The following is a 14,582-nucleotide window of genomic DNA, read 5'->3' as shown; positions in this document are numbered from 1 at the left end:
TAATATATCATATAGTATACATACAATTTACTGATATTTTTTGACTGCTATAACAGTTATAATTGCCTATGTTTGCCCAATATTGCTTGGTTTTGAGTTATTTAATATTAAAACATAATGTTTATGATGGACATCATATCCATATTATAATGAACAATTATAGATAATAATGTAAAATGACATCATTGTTGTCCAAATCATTGTCCACAAATTAGAAAAGTATTCTTTTACATGGTGCAAACCTTTTCAAAGAGAAGTATAAAAGAATAAATTTGAAAAACAAATAATTATTTCATTGGGGAACAAAGAAAATGATTAAAAAAATGCCCTTTTTTGTGTTTTAAAAAGCCCTTATACGACTCTAAATGACCTGCTATGACCATTGTTATCTTTTTCCAAGTAATTATATATAGTAAAATGGAGTAGGGCAAACCTGTCATAACGGCTATCATAACACTATATAACAACTGCTACATTGGACCATGCTTTTTGAGAGTGTAAATTGTATGAGATAAAAGGAAAAAGATTGACCGCTTGGTACTTTGCTTGGATGATTTCGCTCCCTGCCAAAAGGTGGGGTTTCAATTTTGGTTGGAATCCAACCCCAAAGAGTGAAGTATAAAGCAAAAAAGGTGGGGATCAGCCCCTTCTAATCTCACAAAAAAAAAAAAAGAAAAAAGAGGAAAAAAGAAAGGTAAAAAATCTGCAAGGTAAACTTTGCATGAGGAAATCATAACTGTTGTACGAGGAGAGTGTACATATTCACAAAATAGCTTGTCCGTTATAGGGGGAAAAAATGTTCACTTTAGGAATATGTTTAAATTAATTAAATTCTTCAAACATGATGTTCAATGATATATCTCCCTCAACAGCCACTAACAAGAAGATAGGAGGCTGAAATGAAGTACTTCTTGGTTAATATCTCTCATAGAAAAGTTACATAAAATCCACAAAAGATAATCCTTCTATAGAAGCTAACTTATAGAAGGACATGGCTGAAAAGAAACTGGACTAGAAGACCATCTTAAAAGCCTGCTGCTGGGAGGGCTTAAACAGGGAGAGAGTGCATAAAGCTATGAGCATTCAAGCTGTACATCATCACTAATAGATCTCCTAGGAGAAGATTTCGTCAAAAGGATTCATTCATGAGACCACTTAGATATAGAAGCTATAGGTGCATTAATTTCCACTGCAATGAAATAAAAGTTGGGAAATGAGATAACAAAAAACAATGGAGAACACCACTTAAAGGCTCTCTTATACAACTTCAGTAAAGCCTACTTAAGGTGGACGTCCCAATCCTCCTTTTCTATTTTTTTATTAAAAAAAAAAAAAACAATGGAGAGCAGCATTTGTCATGTCAAAGAGAAATACAAATCCAAACATTTTAATATTGAACCATGTAAAAGCAAAGTCATAATCAGAAGACTCCCTTGTTTAACCCAACCCCACCCCCCCCAAAACCAACCCAAAAAAAGAAAAAGAAAAAGAAAATCAGAAGAAACTAAAGAGAGAAATTAGATGTTTTAACTGATTTGAACTTTGTTTTGTGAATTGGGCTCTACAACTCCATTATTGTCATTTTTTGGCATCGAACTTCGTGACCATGCATAGCAAGTTAGCTGGAATTCAGTCCACCACTTACTAATCTTTTAACTCATCTCAGTCCATTTTCTTCATTTTTAAGCTTTGTCCTAGATGGCTCTCCTCCATTCTTAACCTTATCCTGCTCGCTCTTCAAGCCAAAATGAGAGGGACAATCCCAAAGAGAGAATCTTAATAAAAAATTAACTGTTCAGTTATACGTTGCACACAAGTATGGAAGATAGTTGATGATCAGATGCTCCACTGATTTCAGTACCCATCCTTCTTGCATCCAACAGATACTGTATAGCTTCCTCAGTTATAACTTCACCAGGAACTAGTAGTGGAATACCAGGTGGATATGGACAGAGTAGTTCTCCACATATCTGCCCAAGGCTTTCTCCAATATCGACCTTCCTCTTCTTGGCAAAAAATGCCTCCCTAGGACTCATTCTCATAGTTATACTAGAAAAAGGTTCATAGCCACTATCCTCCATATTAAATTCTAACTCATTTTCCCTGGAGATATTTTCTGATAAAAACTTTATTCCCGAAACAAGCCTTTGAACATCCTCCCTGCGAGTCCCCAAGTTGATGGCAAATGTTAATGACCGACTCCCTACCATCTCGGGTATTACATGATGTCGTTCGCATAATATCTCATCCGCCACATAGCCTGATATACCAAGCTGTGAAACACCAAGAGTGATGCGCAAAGGGTCGATGGAAGGAAAGCCAGAGATAAAGTTTGTTAAATCCAACACGGAGACACCTGGAATTGCCCTGACTTGGTGGCAAGTTTCCAAGGACAAGTCCATGGCTTGGTTAAAAATAGTCTCTGGATTGTCACTTAGCTGAGCTCTTGCAGCATCCAATGATGCAAGAAGAAGATAACTTGGGCTGGAGCTCTGTAGGGTTTGAAGACATCTACTTATCCTTTCCCTGTCTATAAGATTCCCTGACATGTGCAACATAGATGACTGGGTGAGAGAACACAGAACCTTGTGCGTAGATTGCACAACTAGGTCAGCACCTTGTTCGAGTGCAGTGCTTGGAAACTCGGTGTGAAAGCCAAAATGAGCACCGTGCGCTTCGTCAACTATAACCGGTATATCGCGGGAGTGACAGAAGTTTGTTATTTCACTCACATTGCTGCATATGCCATGGTAAGTTGGAGATGTTACCAGAACTGCAGCTGCTGTTTTTCCTTCTTCCTCCAACTCTTTCACTGCTGTCTCGACCTGTGATGGTGTTATTCCACCAGCAATGTCCCAATGAGAATTATACTCTGGCATGATGTACTTTGGTATTGCACCAGACAAAATCAAACCAGATGTTGCAGAAATATGAGAATTCCGAGGAAGAATAAGTGTTTCTCCAGGGGAACAAGTGGCCATTATTGATGCTTGGATGCCACAGGTGGTGCCTCCAACAAGAAACCACGTCTCAGATGCCCCAAATAGTTTTGCAGCTTGCATCTGGGCATCTAGAATTACACCCTTTGGAGAGAACAGATCATCAAGCTCGGGAAGGTCGGGTAGGTCATGTACAAAGGTTTCCATCCCAGTAACTTTAGACATCAAGGATGGGGCTGCTTTCCCTCTGTTATGTCCAGGGAAGTGAAAACATGCAACATCTTGTTCTGCAGTCGATTGTAGTGCTTGAACTAGAGGAGCAGTACTTCCTTGGGTTGCTGTTGGAGAATTGGCGAGGAGATCCTGAGCACATGATGTTCTTTGGGCATCCAATGAGGTTGCCCATAGCTTGCTTGAAGACCTTGTGATGTTTTCCTGCAAGAAAGTTTTGAAGCATGCACAGCATTACATTTTTTATCCAGGTCTGAAGTATAGTGACATGCTTTCACTGAGAAAATAAATATATGCATGCTGCATGAATAAATTGTGCTGAAAATTGCATGATCATTAAGAATCATAAAATTGCCTTGGTTAACATCCAGCAGATAGAATTGCCTTCATTGGAATACCAGTGATAAAATAGGACATCACTGTGATGCTTTAGCAGTTGATAAAAGCTTCTAGGCACTTCATGTGTACCAATTTTACAACGCTAAGGTACACTGGTTGCATCCAAATAGTAAAATTTCTCATTAGATAATAGGCTACTAAGTTAAACACACAACATAGATGCATAAAGATAGAAGCCACACCACCATGTTTATTCACATGTTAACTCACGACCTCTCACATTCTTCGACACTATGCCAACAACATGATCTATGCTAGAGATATACCAGCCACATTCACTCTATCAAGCAGCAATGACAATGAAGTAGCTCTTTGGGTACTTTCTGAGCATCGAGGTGGTTTATAGTCCTGGTGGCTATCTACTTTGTCGCTGGGGAAGTACACAACTATGTTGACAAATTCCACTCGCTCCATCGACATCTTAATTGCTTCTATTCTTATCGAACTGCTTCTAAAAAGAAGTTCAACAGATTACTGAAAAAGTCCTAAAAAAATGAAAGTTGCGACAGCAAATCTTGACATGATTGATGGGAGAACAAGGACATTTCATTGCGACGAGCATTTCCACAAACACTTGATGCTAATTCGCCCGGGCTCGAGAAATTTCATGGCAACGGGCACCAAAACAGCTCGACAGCGGGAAATCATAACTTGTAACTACGAAAAGAGCAGAAATAAAAGAATAGAAAGCAACGAAGAGATAGGGCAGAGGGGACTGACGAGGGAGATATGGGGCTTCCTCCTACTCGGCACCAAACGCTGCTCACGACCGGGATTGCCGAAGGGAGGGCTCTGGAGCTGTGCAAGGGGAACAAGGTTTTAACTCAGACTAAGGAAATAGAAGAATATTGCTTTGTGATGATAAGAGCAGAGAATGAGAGAGAAGGTACCCAGGAAATGTCCCGTAGGAAGTGGGAGGGTGGTAAAGAAAGCATGGTTGATGGTTTCAAAGGGCTGGGAACCGGAATGAGATGAAGCGGGTGCAGAATCGGTTTATCGGGCAACCATAAATACGTAAATGAGCCGAGCACGAGTAAGCCTGCCTCGCAGGGCTGAGTAAATAATCAAAATTCAAAAAATCATCCAATTTGTTACAATAAATATAGATTTTGATCGATTAAAAAATATAAATCAGATAAATTAAATTAAAATTTATAAAAAATTAATTATTTATAATTTGATTCAATTTTTATATTTTTAATTTATATAAAATTAATTTGATATAATATTTTACAAATCATTTTATTTTACCATCATTTAGCTTCAATACTTCATTCTAAAAAATACTCTGCATCCATTTAGATTCATAAAAATATTAATATTAAATTATTGATGAAAGCATTTCAATTTGAGACAATTCTAAAATAAAAATTTCAGATGTAGTTACTTTTAGATGAATTAATTTCTCTTTTTTTATTTTATTTTATACATATTCAAAAATAAGCATAAAATTTATAACTTATAAGATTTAAATTTTTTATATTAAATTAATAAAAAAATAAATAAATTTAAATAGATCAATATTGGACTTAAAATCAATATTGGATCGATATTGAAGTTCAAACCAACACAATCCACCCAAACCTGTTTCAAACGGTTTATATATGATAAATGATCAGTAGTGGATTGAGTTTTTCAATCTAATTGGATTCGATCAGATGAATTTTTAATTTCGCTCAATCAAATTGAATCCGATCTATGCTTGGCTCTACTGCTTTGTTATAATTCTTGTCAAATATGGCAAACAAGTTTGTCAAACCAAGGACAACCAGCGTTTGGCTTATCAAACATTGAATAAGCTTGAGCTCAGCTAAATTTCACTTTGACAATAAGCTAACCTTAAATTAGACCGAGCTCTAACCCAGAATGGATTTGAGGAGGCGAGGCATAAAATCTTTTGGGCTTTATCTTCGGATTTTGGGTGGCCGCCAAGAATTAAAAAAATAAAAAATAAAAAAAAAAATAAAAGGTTAGTCACATTTAATTTTTTTTAATTGAATTTGAGTAAAAAAATTTCAAGTTTCAAATTTTTTTGTTTTGATAAACAAAATGAGATTGGAGAGAGATGATCTGGCGTTGAGCGAATTCAATGGATGAATACTACTTTCAGATCCTACATCCAAACCGTCAGCAGTAGATTCGTAAGATTATCTAAAGCGGATATTTAATCGAATCTCAGCATCCATTAAAAAACTCGAACTTGGGTCGCATGGTTGGAAGCCATGGCGTTACCACTGGCTGCCACCGCAGTGGCACGAAGTTTTAATTTAAAGATTCAGAGAGGAAAATGATTCAAAATTAAATGATAATGAACCGTAGACCTTTATTTTCAAATGAATTGACGCTTTGGTATTGCACGGATGGGTAATGGAGTAGCCTTTTCTTTTTTCTTTTTTTTTTTTTTCACGAAGCTCTTTATTCATACCTTTAACTTGAATTCAATCACTTTCACTCTCAGCAAAATCTGAAGCTGTAATTACTTGCAGTGCGTACAACTTGGTAAAACTAAAAATACTTACCCAACTGATCTGCTCTAAAACCTCATTCCGTGTTCAAATGATTTGCTTGTTCCATACATCTCCCAAATTCTTCCTTGCTGCTTGTGTTTTCATGTGTTTTGTGAATCAACTTGCTTAACTAGCCAAGTCGGTGGTCGAAGCATGGAAGAAACATGCGACCTATCAATACGAATAATTAACAATTAACCAACTGATTTCCTTTCAAGCAATAGACCTGGATGACAGCCAGCAGAAAGGCAGGTTCTCTACCTTTTTTTAAAAAAAAAAATTCCCAACGAGAAAAAAAAAAAACATTTTTCATGATAAAGGGAAAAAAAAAAATTGCTGACAAATCCTTCAGGATATAAACTGAATGAGAGGATAGATAATTTTTTTCCCGAGGAACCAAAAAAAAAAAACTCAGGATCAAAATTTTTGAGGGAATAAAAAATAGAACCTTAGCAACAGGCAGAAATTGGGAAGTAACGAGATGGAATTCTTTTTTTCTTTGGTATAAACGATGGAATACAGGAAAGAAGAGCATTTTATTTTTTTCTTTTACAAATTACGAGCATGCAGCGAGTAAGAAGACATCCAAAATGAAACAAATTCATCAACTTAAAAAAGCCCTATAATGTGAATCCACCTGGAAAAGTTGTGAATAGCATAAAGAGTATACAATCTCTATCAGTTATCTCAACAAAAACGCCCGGGTCAACTGTTATAAAGCCCGTACAGTGAACAGACTTCGGGGGTGGGATGGTGGTGGGGGAGGAAAAACCTTGAGCTTGCTCATTGTGCTTTTTTTTCTCTTCCCTTCAATATACCTTGATTTTCTATATGAAACCAATGCCCCCCTACTACAACGTCATGATGCACATATTAATTCACCTGAACAAGCATCTAGAAATATCACCACTTAATTGGGAGAAATATCACCATTTATTCAGATCACAGCCATCATTCAAGATAAAAAATATTGACCAAAAAAAAAAAATCAGACGGAGAGTAGGCTTGCCGAATTTGGTGGAAATTTTCTTGATGTGCCTCAATGGAATGATGATGTGCCATCGGAATTGGCTAACCTGTTGCATATGAACAAGTTCTCAGTTTACAGCAGGGGAAAAATAAAAAAAAAAATAAAATTACGAATATGGACAACAAGAAAATAAAGGAAAGGCACACGTCAGGTGGTTGAGGGCATAAAACTGCAGCAAAATTTGGTATATGCACTGCTCTCCTCTCTACATTGTTTGAAACTTAACCTGAGAGCTATTTCAAGGTTCAACATACCCAGAAGACCAACAGGAAGTTTGACTAAAAAAAACAAAGAAAACAAAAAGAAAAAAAAAAAAAGAAAAGAAAAGAAAAAAAAGGAAGCTTTGAATTGTTATCTCTGCCTCGTATACATCACTTGCACCATCAGCTTGCATAAAGATGATGAGGGGGAAATGAAACATTCCCTAGCAGGAGTTTAATAAAATAACTATCTCACTGAAAGTAAATAAGTGTTATTAGTTAGACATCATCACTCATTATCTTATAAAAAGTAAAGGACAGACAAATACCCCACTCTTCAGTGTCAAAGGCAAACTTCTGATAAAATAGACTTGCGGTCTATAGTGAGCTCCCATGATCAACCAACACCAAGGAGCTTCTCCATCACATGCCACAATCACTTTCCAAGAAGAACACAACTTCCAAGCCATCCTCATCCTGGGATTTACAAATATGATCCCAAGCTACCAGCTTAAGTGGTCTTCTACTAGTCTCCCTAAGTCTCCAAAAGAAAAAAGTCTCATCTAATAACACCAGCATGTCTGATTACCCACTCAAGGAGTAAGAAGGACAAAAAAATTGTGGTGGTAGGTAGCAGAACAACGAGCCCTCCTGAGGAGACAAACTGATCTTTTTAACTTGCTAATCATCAGTCTATCCATTTAATCAACAGCTTCCAATCAGATCGCCTCAACTGCCAAGCATGAAATGGAAACCCCAAGTACTTTTCGAGAGAGAGTCATCAACCAAGCTAAATATCGCACAGCATCTGGTTAGCCACCCAAATAAACAAAGAAGATCTTAGTATCATAGTTAACTATGATAGAAAACAGTAAAGCAAGAATTGAGATACCCAACACATCTTTCTTTTGCTTCACATAATAATGCTGCGTTGTCGGTGAATTACAGATTGGTAACACCACCAGTGACAAGCTTCTCCCCTATCTCTCATATCAGCTGAGCTTCCTTTGCCTTGCTTTACATTCACTGTAAAATATCAACAGCTTCACCGAGCTTGTGCCAAAGTTTCTCATGAACCTATTCACAGGGGAAAATAGTGAGGGTGCGAAACCATGCCAGCATAAGGTTGCACAAGGGGATGATGCACTTGGAAATTCCGTAACATGCAGCATCCTAGCTTCTTGAATGGTAGTAAATTGGCTTCTACAAACTAGAGATGTTGAATATGTTCATCATGCATCATGTGATAAAAGAGCTTGTACATCCCACTCTAAACAATAAAATCATCTGCAAAAGTGTTGTAGTAATAATATTTGGTTTGACATCAAAAAGTGGCACTGTTAAAAAGCAATCATGAATAATGCGCAAAAGTCGATAGGTAGCTGCTTAATCCTTATGGTCTTTCCCGTTGTCGTATCCTTAAGGAAGAGATACCAATATATCAATAACTGAATGTAGTGCTTTGTTCCAAAGATCATAGTTTCAAAAGTTTGAACAATTTATTAAACACTCTAGAATCATCGAGCACTCAACCAATTTATTCATTCAAACAAACCATTAAATGGTTAACTGAAAAAGGTAAGTGTAGAGAATTTTAAAAGTAAGATGCTTTGCATTGACTAGTGGTTAGAAATAAAAAAACTATGGAACACAAGTAATTGACCAAGTTGGATTGTGTGTGTTTAACCATGAAAACATCGTAAGTAGGAGCAAGAGTAGAGAGGGAAAAGATGATTTAAAAGAAAAGAATATTGGAAAAGCATAGAACAGAATGTAAGTTAAGCTGACATTCAAGAATTAGAGAGGAAAAGACGAAGAAACCCATTTGAGCAGTGGAGAAGAGGAACGAAGCCTGCTTTCACTGATAATAAGAACAAAAACAATAATTCGCTAAAGGTTAAAGGTCTTTATTTTTCTTCAAAACTTGTTTACTTATATGCAATATATTTTAGGTTTTTCAGTCTCCTGAACAAAACAACATCAAACCCAAAGCAAATAAACACTGTAATTTACAGGCAGCTATTTATAAAATTATGCAAGGTCTTGTAAATTTTGCACATAATATTTACATTTAATTAATAAACATTACTGCATTGCTCTCTAGGGGGATAGTCTTTTTTCTGTGGTTGAAAGCCTAACACTTAACAAAGCTCTCAGTGCCCCAAGCGGTGCCAGTGCTTGTCACACACTGGAACATACTGACACATGACCATGGCACATGCCAACGAGGCATTAGCATGATATGTGCTAATCTGTGCCAATCGGCAAATCTGCACTTTAATCCTTGGTACTAAAGAAATAAAGGAGACACAGGCACGAATTCCAAACCATTAACTCCCCCTTACGGTCTTACTTATCAATTTCCTTTTATCTTAAATTTTTCCATCTTCTCTTGATGTTGTTTGACGATGGATGTATGTATGCATATATATGTGTGTCTCTAGATACATATATCTATCGCATATACGTGCGTGCGTGTGTGTGGTTTTGTTTTTAGTTCCTTAGGACTCGCCAGGTAGACGAAGACAAACCTCACATAATGAGTAACATTTAAGTAAACGTCATCGGTTGAGACATAAAGAACATGTAAACGAGTAACTACACCTATTTGGTTCAATAAAATAGTCAAAAATTCAAATTTCATCCAAATAAGAGGTGCAATATTTAGAATAAAGACCAAACTACAGATTTTTGGGCTGGGTCAAAATGTGATTTTAAATGATAGAAAATGTTATTGAAAGCTCATGAATTTTGATTATTACCAAACGTTGCCAAACCCAAGGGAGAACCGGGAATGGTACGTGGGGCTTCTCTTCTGTCCTTTTTTTTTTTTTTGCCTGTTACGAGAGGCTAGACGCATTTGCAATCAGAATAAAATCTTAATATGTTCTTGAATGTAAAAGAAACATGGAACGAAGCCTCTTTTCTTAGTAGAATATAAAAGAAAGTTATCTTGATACAAGTTTGATCTATCATTGACACCTAATGCCAATCGGTTCGTTGTTAAACCCGAAATTTTCCAAAACCTGTTCAAGCCGTGGAACCAGGCGGTTCAAGAGTTTAAACCACTTGATCAAACTATTCATGATCTACACAAGACAATTAATTAAATTAAATAATTAAATCAAACTATATTAAAGGAAAAGATATCTCAAATTGGTGAGTCTTGACTCCCGCTTATTCTTAATCAATCCTCCCTTGCTTTCTTAATCAATGCCTCCCTTGCTTTCATCAATGATGCCACCCACCAAGAACCCTCCGCCTTTATGCTTTCAGTGACCAACACCATCCCGTGACAGCCTCTGCTCATGGTTGTCAATAACCAAAATGAGGGCGGGGTAGTAGAGTAACACTATCAGCAATCAACCATGAGCAAGAGGTTGGGGATGGGGGAATCCTAAGATACAGAACCTTGAACCTTCAGATTATAATAGGATACTTTACCAGCAATTTTCCACCATTAAAGCTTGATTTATTGTCAAACTTAGATTGAGTTGCTATGCTGATTAGGGAAAGGCCACCTTGCTAAGGAAGAGATGGAGGAAAGAGATCTAGAATTTGAGAGGAGGAATGGAAAAGGAGGAATTTGGCTAGATTTCAGCTGGCAACTAGGGAAAGAATGGGAGGTTTAGGAGGCCTTTTGAGAAAAGGATTTACATCTATGGGTAACAAGAAGAAAGAATAGTAGTAATAAAGGTGAGAAAAATAAGGAGATAACAATATCTATAAAGTAATAATATAAAAACAAAGCATGCCATATCATGTTCAACCGGATAGTTCAGAATGTACCCTACATATTGGTTGCATGTTGATATATGATACTGAGGGCATACTAATACTTAGTACACTGAACCAGCCCCCGTACCGAGCATACCGACACAGTTACATGGTGCCAACAGTGCAGGATCTGGTATTAAGATGGCATATGTCACGTCAACGATCCAAAATTTAAATTAAAATAAAATTTGAAGATGTGAACAATCGCCGAATACCTACAACGTACTATCTCTATAGACAGGCAAGACTTCCAACTTGGTAAAATTTTAATATAATATCCAAGATGGCATACTCCAGACAGTGGTAAAAATAGAACAACTATTACATATTTTAATTTTAACTTCAACTTTACAGTAATCTATATCAGTTTTACACCATATTATTAAACACAACTATCCAAAAACTAACCATCTTTTACAGACCGACCTCACCTCTATACATAAATCTAAAAATATCAAGGTCTAATCCCCAAAATTAGTCCTTGAAACTAAAAACAACAGGTGAGAGTTTATAAGCTTCGTGACTCAATAAGTAATAGATACATTATAAAAAAGATTTAAATCATGATGATATACAACTCAAATATATCATATAAGATGTGATATCAATCTGATCAGTATCAAGATATGTAATCAAGGATATTCGAGATACAGTCTTGTGTCAATTTTTCTACAATATGAAATCAATAGATAAGATACGAGTCCAATATATACTCAATTACATAATATTATACTTAAACACGGATATCTATCTTTTTTCGCTCTCAGTCCTTCCTGTGGTGCTATGATATCCTCCATAGCAAGGGATCTCAGAAAGGTCCACACTTTTTTTCATGGTGGGAATCTCAAGTCCACACTTATACCTCATAGTCGGCATCTCAAATCCATGCTTACATCCTATGGTAGGCATCTTGAGTCCAGACATCATACATAGTAGACTAAGAGTCAAATGATACATATAACTTTTGCTGGTCGCCTTATGCTCATAAAATCAGTCACGGCTGGCATATCCAACCACAGAATGAGCTCTTTCAAAATACCATTATCAATAGTTGAGGCTCTTTTCCCACCCACATCCCTGGATAAGGGGTCTCTCACTCCACTCTGCTTTCTAAATGTCTGTTTCCACAAACTGCTTCTTTAATGGTGCAAGTGACTGATCCTGCCATAATGTACTCCTACCTATTCTATTGCACTGACAACTAAAATCGAACATCCATATAACGATCTTCATGCGTGAAGGGACGGAAGGAAAGAAAAGGTGGTAGTGAATATTTGTAGGAATCCAAACCATCCTTTGATACAGTTTAACAAAATGATAGACTACTGTACTTGCTTGCCCATATGGACAGATTAAGCACCATAGTACACTCTTCTTTCTTTTTTCTAGATGATGTTGGGAATGGTTTTCGAGACTTGAGCTACTATTTTCTTTATCTATTTTTGTTTTGCTCAAGAGCTATGTAAAAGAAATGGTTGACGAGACTCTCACTAATGGGCCTATTGTGGAAAACAGAGATATCGACGGAAAGTGGATGTCTAACTTAAAGCGACTCGCCCAAGAGTCCCAGCTTTTTCTCTCAGCTGCTTTTCCTGAAGCGGCTGTCTCTGCTATTCAAGTTCATCATCAACCGGAAGAAAGACACGAAGGAGACAGAGATTAGTGAGCGAAAGTGATAAACCTAAAAAAAAAAAAGAGGCAGAGGGCATACTCGAAGACCTCCAAAAATTTGCTATCCAGTCAGTAGCCTGATTACATTCCCTATAGACATAGTGACCTTGTCATTATGAAAGCTTCCCAAGCAGTATCTAATTTTCTCAATAATAGAACTTTCACTTAACTACCACTCACACTGTAAGAGGCACTGAAAGGAGATCGCTGGGAGCTTACATGGAAATAGAGAGCCTTGGAAAAAGGAGACTTACTAGTGTAAGAGACCTAAATGCGCTTAGGCACGATACAAAAAATCCTAGTGGCAGTGCTGATCACTTTAGGAAAGTAGGGGGTTCTCAAGGGGACGACCAAAGAAAAAATGAATGGATGAGTAGAACTGAAGGCTACAAAAAAGATTAATAAAAAAGCAAGCCAGGAAGTGAAAGTAGGGAGGGGGTAGACAAGAGTGGTGCAGGTGCAATAGCAGCCGAGTTTACGGAGTGAAGATGCCTCCACAAACCATTTAACATTCATCGAGTATTTCGAATCTAGTGACCAGTGTTTTTGCATTTATAACAAGTGGTGCTTTATTCCTTATAGTCCCTTGGCTAGTATAAGTGGAAAAGAGCAGTCATTATGCCTATTAAAGTGATAACCCTAGAAGCAGAGCAGTCGTAAGGGGCATAGCGTATGCGTGAGAAGAAATGCCTCCAGCTGACTCACTAATCATCATCTCATCTGGCGCGAAGCAAAAAGAAAGGTCCCCCTTCCTTCCCAGCCCCTCCCCCCGCCTTTCTAATTCTTGAATCAATGCACTTGTGTTGCCCGGGTCTTGGAGTAGGCCCCTCTATCCATCAGACAGTAAGTGGTAGGCATGCCTCGCCCCAGGCAGCAATCCGCAAACCCACAGGAGATAGATAAGAGGAGGGGTCTGTGAATGCGGTAGACGATAGACCTCTAGATTGTTCTACGAATCTCGTTTGGGAATTCCTTCATCACCTCATGGAATAATATCCCATGAATAGAATAGGGATTTCTTTCCTGCTTTAAGAAGGGTTTAGGACAGGAAGGGGGAAGGCTGGGGAAGCTAATCTTTCTTTGACTGTTGGGAAGGCCGAAAGTGAAGGAGTCCTTCCTCTAAAGAAGCCCGAGCACAATGGGTACCAAGTCCAGTCCCTATCTTGATAGGTGGGTTGAAGCCCTTTTTCTTGGTGCTAGCACTTTTTCTAGGTTCTTTATTAGCTTAGGTTCCTATCATATGCACTATCCACGTCATTCCCTCTTCTAAGATCACTTCTTCCAAGCCAAGCCCCTCAATTAAAAGAAAGCACTCAAAGAATGACTTACAGAAGATCGTGAGACCCTCACTCGGGTGGCCTCGCCCAACCTTCCTTTTGCTCTTCCTTCGGTTTGGCTCCACGAATGCACCACATCTCTGCTTCGTCTTTCTTTCTATCGATATTGACATCTAAGGAAAGGAAGTTCAACGTGCAGGTGAAAATCAATCTCATTCTCCAATGAAAAAAGAACTATCTAAGGTTGGCACTCTTGAAAACAAGAATTTTTGTGGAATTGAATAGAGGGTAAGGAATCAATCATTAATAAAGTCTAAGAAAGAAATTTTGCACTAAAAGACTAACTTTTTTATACAAGCGTGAAACTAAGAAAGAGAGATGTGCCTAAGGCAGACCTTATAATGAACTTTTTCAATCTCTTTGCTGCTTCTTCAATGCCAAGGCACTGAGCTAAGACCCCATCGGACATCTTATAGTATAAATTGCCACATAAGGTAATGAAGCACTTCAAGTCTTTCCTGGCCATGTGCACTGATGACATTGATTTCTTT

The 14,582-nt window shown here is 37.5% G+C and overlaps 1 protein-coding gene across 22 annotated transcripts in view; it reads right to left on the bottom strand.

Annotated features, from left to right (window-relative positions):
* Positions 1–1,452: 1,452 nt before the first annotated feature.
* LOC105049643 (uncharacterized) overlaps positions 1,453–14,582 on the bottom strand; it is a 123,743-nt gene continuing 110,613 nt past the window's right edge. For 8 of the 22 annotated variants that reach the window (XM_073261795.1, XM_073261794.1, XM_073261796.1 and 5 more), the window contains 4 exons: positions 7,636–8,383; positions 6,714–7,152; positions 6,089–6,247; positions 1,453–3,374 (listed from right to left, as the gene is read on the bottom strand). In XM_073261795.1, the coding sequence (XP_073117896.1) occupies positions 1,800–3,164 (1,365 nt within the window). In that variant the 5' untranslated portion in view covers positions 3,165–3,374; positions 6,089–6,247; positions 6,714–7,152; positions 7,636–8,383 and the 3' untranslated portion in view covers positions 1,453–1,799. Of the gene's footprint in view, positions 3,375–3,405; positions 4,015–4,289; positions 4,368–4,459; positions 4,606–6,088; positions 6,248–6,713; positions 7,153–7,531; positions 7,562–7,635; positions 8,384–14,083; positions 14,280–14,582 lie in introns of those variants that run through there. The other 14 variants (XM_073261804.1, XM_073261803.1, XM_073261791.1 and 11 more) reach the window with 14 other exon arrangements.

The sequence above is a fragment of the Elaeis guineensis genome, chromosome 8 (assembly GCF_000442705.2).
Source record: "Elaeis guineensis isolate ETL-2024a chromosome 8, EG11, whole genome shotgun sequence".
In the NCBI taxonomy this organism is placed as follows: domain Eukaryota; kingdom Viridiplantae; phylum Streptophyta; class Magnoliopsida; order Arecales; family Arecaceae; genus Elaeis; species Elaeis guineensis.
This window is presented reverse-complemented; position numbering and strand designations above follow the sequence as displayed.